At 43.8% G+C, this 6622-nt stretch overlaps 1 protein-coding gene across 3 annotated transcripts in view; it reads right to left on the reverse strand.

Moving 5' to 3' along the window:
• Eogt (EGF domain specific O-linked N-acetylglucosamine transferase) overlaps nt 1-3803 on the reverse strand; it is a 33688-nt gene extending 29885 nt beyond the window's left edge. The window contains exons 1-4 of one of the 3 annotated variants that reach the window (XM_036182123.1): nt 3697-3803; nt 2571-2796; nt 1906-1959; nt 90-313 (exon numbers count right to left, since the gene is read on the reverse strand). In XM_036182123.1, coding sequence (XP_036038016.1) covers nt 90-299 — 210 coding nt within the window. In that variant the 5' untranslated portion in view covers nt 300-313; nt 1906-1959; nt 2571-2796; nt 3697-3803. The other 2 variants (XM_036182121.1, XM_036182122.1) reach the window with 2 other exon arrangements.
• Between the last annotated feature and the right edge of the window lie 2819 nt (nt 3804-6622).

Consider the following 6622-nt stretch of genomic DNA (forward strand, 5'->3'; position numbering starts at 1 on the left):
TTTAAAAAAAACAAAAAACAAAAAGAAACCCAAACCCTAAAAATAGCATGCTGAACATGAGAAAATGAGTGAGAAGAAGTCAGACCTACCTTATATGGACAATGGGAATCCTCCTTGCAGACAGAGGCAATATGCCTGTTATTATGCAAGAAGAAGGGGATGTGTTTCTCAGGGAGGCGGAGGCTGTAGTAGTCATATAGGGCTTTGCCTGGCACACTGTCAGTCTCAGAATGATCCTCATCTTGGCCACTCAGTGGGACTTCATGAAGCAATACTCCAAAGACAAGCAGCATTAACATAGCAACCTGTAGACCTAGAGATACAATTGAAAACCTCATCACTAATGGTGATGACAGCCACAGACGGCCGTGACTAAGAAAGCCTCTTTAGACAGGAGTGGTGGGTGGTACACACACAGTTAATCCCAACACAGGCGGAGGCAGAAGGATCTCTATGAGTTCAAAGCCAGCCAGGTCGATATCACCTTTTAGGACATGAAGTTGGGAGGCTGTTGGGAGCGAATATGTTTGAAATACATTGTATGCATGTGTGAAACTCACAAAGACTACATTTAAAATAGTACCTTGTTTAAAAATTTTTAAATCCTTCTTTAGGGTTGGGCATATAGCTCAGTGGTAGAGTGCTTGCCTAGCATGCATGAGGCCTTGACTTCAATCCCCAGTTCCACACAGTAAATATATAAACCCTCTTCAAATACCAAATGGCTAAGCATGATTACTATATACTTTACTATGTCACCAAATCATGCTTCTTTGTACACCAAACATTTACTGAGCACTTGCCAAGTACTGTGCTAGGAGCAAGATACACAAATGTGGAAAAATATATCCCACCCCAACTTGGCCTGTTTCAGAGTTGATTATCTAGAGAGACCCTAGAACTCTTCAGGCCCAGTGATGGTTCCAAAATGCTGTCATCTTGTAAAAAAAGAAAGAAAGAAAGAAAGAAAGAAAGAAAGAAAGAAAGAAAGAAAGAAAGAAAGAAAGGAAGGAAGGAAGGAAGGAAGGAAGGAAGGAAGGAAGGAAGAAAGAAAGAAAGAAAGAAAGAAAGAAAGAAAGAAAGAAAGGAAGAAAGAAAGAAATTTGCATCTGTATACATTAGTAAACAGTGGATACAGACATCGGCCTCCCTACCTCACATCCCATTGGGTGCACAGGAAAGATGACCACAGATGGCTGATGGCTGTGACCTTGCAGATAGCAAGATGCGCCTCTCCAAGCCTCACATTTATTAGGCATACAGTAAGGTTTGCCCCCCCCCCATTTTCTCTTACAAACTAACCATTATCAGATTTCACGAGGAAAGAATTGATTTAAATCTCTCTATACAGGTCTGAACAAAGCATTAACATTGTGAAAAACGACAATGGTCAAGAATTCACTGGATTTCTGCCCACCTACCCTACCCAGGAAAGGATACATCTCTTGAGTTTCTCCTATATATCCCTGACACACTCACACCATTCCGCCCCTTTTACTGGCAGCAAGGCTTCTGTTTTCCCTAAGTGTCTCTTCTACAAGCTAACTGAGCACACCCTGGGTGTTCCGCAGTAAAGTCTGGCCTTTACAAGGATGTAAGCACAACAGCTTTCAAATCAACCTCTGCTGACCATTATACACAGGCTGCTCTGTTCAAGTTCGAGGGCTCTGGGGTCATCAAGTCAGAACCAAGTTGATTCTGGGAACAAGTCCTTTGCCGCCTTGAGCAATTAACTAAGGGGGTTTCTTACTTTGGGAGTCTTGAAGAGTATGTTGTTATCCCTTGTAAGAACAAATTAGAATTTTTAGTTGGAACTTTGAACTAACAGCGAGTTATTAGGTTTCATGAAATTTATAAATGCATTTTGATAGAAATAATAATTATTTAGTAATGAAAATACTTAACTCTTTAATCCTTGGAATCACCCAGAAGCTGTTGATGTCCTGAATAGCTTAAAACCTGAAAGAAATAAAGCACATTACCTTAAAAGCATACCTTATTCAGCTACTATTTTAATATAAAGGAACTACCAAGAGAGAAAATACTTTAACCAGAAAAACCCTAGCCAGAGGCCATGGTTTCAGTATGCTTGATCTTCCTTATTGAATGAATACCAAATCTCTCAAAGTAAAGTCACAGGCACTGGGGCAGTGGACTCAGTAACCCACAGAACAGACAGATGCTAGTGGTGAGCAGAGAAGGTAGCCCATTCCACACGGATATCACTCAGTGCAGAACAAGTGGATAGTTAGCACAGAAAACATTCCTAAGATCAGTCTGTTCCCAGTTCTCACTGCAGTAATCCTGCTTTCTGATTCCCAGGGCTGCGTGGGCCAATGCCAACCCCAGGATCACAGCAGGCCACTCAGTCCTTGGACTCACCCTTTTGCTCATAAAGTCACGGCTATGACTAAGTCCTGAATTTTGGTTATCCAAATCCACTGCTCAGCAATGAGTTCTACGGGATAACTAAACTCAGCCGCCATTCATGGAGAAAGGCAACCCTTGGCCACGGGGAAAATCTGAAGAGGCAGATCAGACAGTTGGCTTTTGCAAGGTAGGGCACGTACCCACTTGCATACGCTGGCTGATGGTGGCTGTGGGGCATGAAAGTACAACCTCAGGGCCTGGCAGAAAGCCTTCCTGGAGTTGAGTCTTCTCCCAAGAGTTGGCAGAGATGGGTGGATGCCCAGTTCCAGCAAATGGAAGCTTTAGTAGGTTAGGCTACTGCGCCCTTTTGCACAAAACGGTCAAGCACACTCCACCCGTGTATGCCTTGATTGGATTTCCACAGGCCTAAAAGAGGAGGAGGAAAAAGGTAAAAATCTGAACGCCGTAAAAGATGAGTCCGGGGGTCACCAGGGACGACCACGTGAGTGGCTTTGGGCAATGCTCTGCAACAGAGCCGGCAGTGGACAGATGAAAAGTTAAGTGCATCTAGGACTCAAAAGACTAAAGTCCGAAGGCAGGTGAGCAGAGCGCTGAGACAGGGCTTGGCTGCCTGAGGCGCCGAGGTGGCGATCCCCCTTGCTGTCTTCGGAAAGAACTCCCTGGAGTGGAGGGGTCAGTCTCTCGTGCCCCGCAGCAGCCAGTCCTAGCTCGGGCTGCTGTCCCGGCAGGCGCTCGGAATCCAGGTGTGCGGAGAAGATCTGGAGAGTGACTCCGCCCCAGCTTGGGGATCTGGGCAACAGGACAGGCCTGGCCAGGCATCGCCCTTGCCCGGGGCCACCAGCAGGCTCCGGGGGACGAGCTGAAGGCCGCGGACCCGGATCGAGGCCCCAGCATCCGGCTGTGAGCCCACAGGGGTGCAGACGCGGGTGGGGAGCAGGCAAGAACGGCGCGGGGCCCACCTGCAGCTGGTTAGTGGAGAAGCGGCGGCGGCTGCTCCCGAGCAGCAAGGCGTCACCGCCGGCGGCCGTGCACCGGAAACCTCGGGCGCCCAAGCCGGGCCAGGGGGCGCCCGGGAGCAGCCGCGACACCTTGGCCTGGAGCTCCAGGGCGGAACCGAGTGACCTGGGCTACACCCAGCGGCCCGATTGTCTGGAGGGCACTGTTGGCCACCCATCAGCCAAGGCTACCGAGCAGCCTAGGACCCGCAGCCTAACCCACGCAGGACATTCTTCTGAATCCACCCCGGACGCGGGACACCCCGTCTACATTCCCCGCCCCCGCCGGACGCAGGACACCCATCTCCACCTCTCCAAACGTAGGACAGCCGCCTGCATCTCTCCGAATGCGGGACACCTGGCTACAAGTCCTTAGCGGCTGTTCCAGGCGCTTGCAGGCCATCAGCACTGGAGAGTGAGCCGGTGGATCATGGGACATGTCACCTAGAGCTGAAATTTTACTTTTTCATTCTGAGCAGAAGTTGCCCTGATTTTCAAATGAGACTGAATGTAGTGGTGACACACTCTTTCTGGTGGATAGTGAAGATACTGTAGATTTCACGGAGTTTTACCTGTTCATGAGCTGCCTGAGTTCATGGGCTACTGGGGTGTGTGTGTGTGTGTGTGTGTGTGTGTGTGTGTGTGTGTGTTTGCTATTTCACGATTACTTCTATTCTGATTGCTTGTTATGTGTTATTTGCATGTGCATCTCCCACTCTTTTCTGTTCTTGGCACCTTGCAGCTCCAGCATGCCTTCTGGAGCATGCTAGAGGCAACCATTAAATTCTGATTCAAGGGCTGCCATGTGGGTGCTGTCTTGAACTCAATCAGTGCTCTAGCTCACACTAGGAAACCCATGATTTTAACTTGCTTTGGTAAAGGCAACTGAACCAGGGGCCTTGTGGATTTTACCACAGCAGTGACTTTAAAAATGTTTTCAGCTGATTTGCCACCAACCTATTTTTGTTGTATCAGGAAATGCAACTTTCCTGTCAATGCAGAACAGTGTAGACATTTTAAACCGACTTGAAATGAGCTTATTTTGAAATGCAATAATATACAATTAAAAACACATATGTGCAGGAGGTGGAAGGTTTCTATATACACAGATTAGTCCAATTGCAAAGAAAAACTAATCAAACTGTATGCCATCTACATGATACTCTTTTAGATACCAATATATTGAGCAGTCACTAAGATATGTAGGAAACGAGCTATGGGATTTTAAAAGTGAGACAGAGTTCTGTATTACTGGAATAGCCATTCCCAATTTTCTCAAAATATATCATAAAATTTTAATTTTTGGCTCTCTTCAAACTGATATTAACATAAACTCAAATGCCACTAACAGAAAACTGTGTGACTAAGCTAGCTGTGCTATTAGTAGTTACCATTAAAAAAAACAAAAAAGCCGGGCGGTGGTGGCGCATGCCTTTAATCCCAGCAGAGCCAGGCGGATCTCTGTGAGTTCAAGGCCAGCCTGGTCTACAGAGAGAGTTCCAGGACAGGTGCAAAGCTACACAGAGAAACCCTGTCTCAAAAAACCAAAAAAAAAAAAAAAAAACCCAAACAAACCAAAACAAAAAAAAACCCAGATAATAAAATAGTAAGATTATTTTAGCTCAGTTCCAGTGTTAGTTCATGGACCAGAGATGGCTGAGTGTACTTGCTGCATGATGAAAGGAGAATCAAGTGTAGAACCAAGCAAGTGCAAAGAGAAATTCATGTGTCTGTACACTACTCATCACTTCATGGAAGAGAATACTGTCACTTACCTGAGAGGGGCGCGCGCGCACACGCGCAAACACACACACACACACACACACACACACACACACACACACACACACACACACACACACACGTACTACTTCATAGATGAGAGAATATTTCAAATGTTTACTAAAAGGAAAGAATATTGGCATACGAGGACGAGTGATTTTGGAACAATGCAGACAGTTGGATGATAAAACAAATTTAAAAAGTATGCAGCACTCCTTGAAAACTGAAATGGACCAGAATTCTCTCCAGTTGCTGCATGAAACACAAAAGAACCACCTCAAACAACTTCGAAAGACTGGAAGAATTAAAAACAAAAAAGAACCTGTCTGTTCTCAGTGAAGGGGAGATTCAGTGACAGTACTGGAGCTGTGCAATCCACCAAGCTGAAATAGTCACAATGTAGCTCTACCGCTGCCCATCCCACCACTCAGGTCTAGTACAAAGAAACACCGCTCTGAATTATATGAAAATGAAATACATTAGCAGACTTTCAAATCTTTATTTAAATCAGATCCATGCTTACTTATATTACCTTTCATTTGGAATTAAAATAATTTATAGGTTTATATTTAAATGATATTTTTAGTCCTTTACAAAATATGTAGCTATTTCTTTAAGTTTCAAACTGACCAAAGATAAGAAAAATTGGATCAGCTTTTTTGTAGTGAAAATGAGAAGTGATCCCCTAGAACATACATGTATATAATACTAAACAAACAGTAGGAAAATAAGACATTTACACTCATTCTTTAATCTGGGGGCTTTCTTTTAAATACTACAAATCAGGTGTTTTAGTAAGCACTCAAATAACTTTCAATTAATTAAATAATTGAGGGATGGGGGAAATACTTCCTGAATATTCTTTTCATTTACTTAACTGTAAAAACTCAAATTCCTCTAAGTCAGAAATCATTCATACTTAGAATATTTTGAATTGCACTGCCATGTATTTGGTACATTCTACATGCTAAATGCTCTACAGTGCTCTCAAGAGAGGCCCAGCTGCAGCAACAGCAGCAGCAGCAGCCTCCACCCAGCCTACCAGAGGCACTCTTATTTCCAAGTATCTTCTTGGTTTCTCAGGAATGGAAGCATTTAATTCCAAACTATTTTATGCACTAGAATATTCTACTAGCATATGAGTAGAGAATTTTCAATGATATATAAGCAAATTTAATGAAAGAGCAACCAATGTTTAATAAGTGTTCTGCTAACTACTGGATTATTTATAAGAAATTTATTCAGTACCCCTTACCAACTTGCAATGTATTGAAAGGTCTAACTATACACTAGTCAAAATAAACAGTTTGAACATCAGCTATGAACTTGTACATGTAGCAGACCATGTGACAGATATAAATGGTTGTGTGTCCTTTGATAAGTAAATAAGTTGAAAACACTTTAGGATTTTAAGTGTAGCTAATTTTATTAATAAGAACCAAGAAAAATATTTA

Source organism: Onychomys torridus, chromosome 3 (genome assembly GCF_903995425.1).
Source record: "Onychomys torridus chromosome 3, mOncTor1.1, whole genome shotgun sequence".
Lineage (NCBI taxonomy): Eukaryota > Metazoa > Chordata > Mammalia > Rodentia > Cricetidae > Onychomys > Onychomys torridus.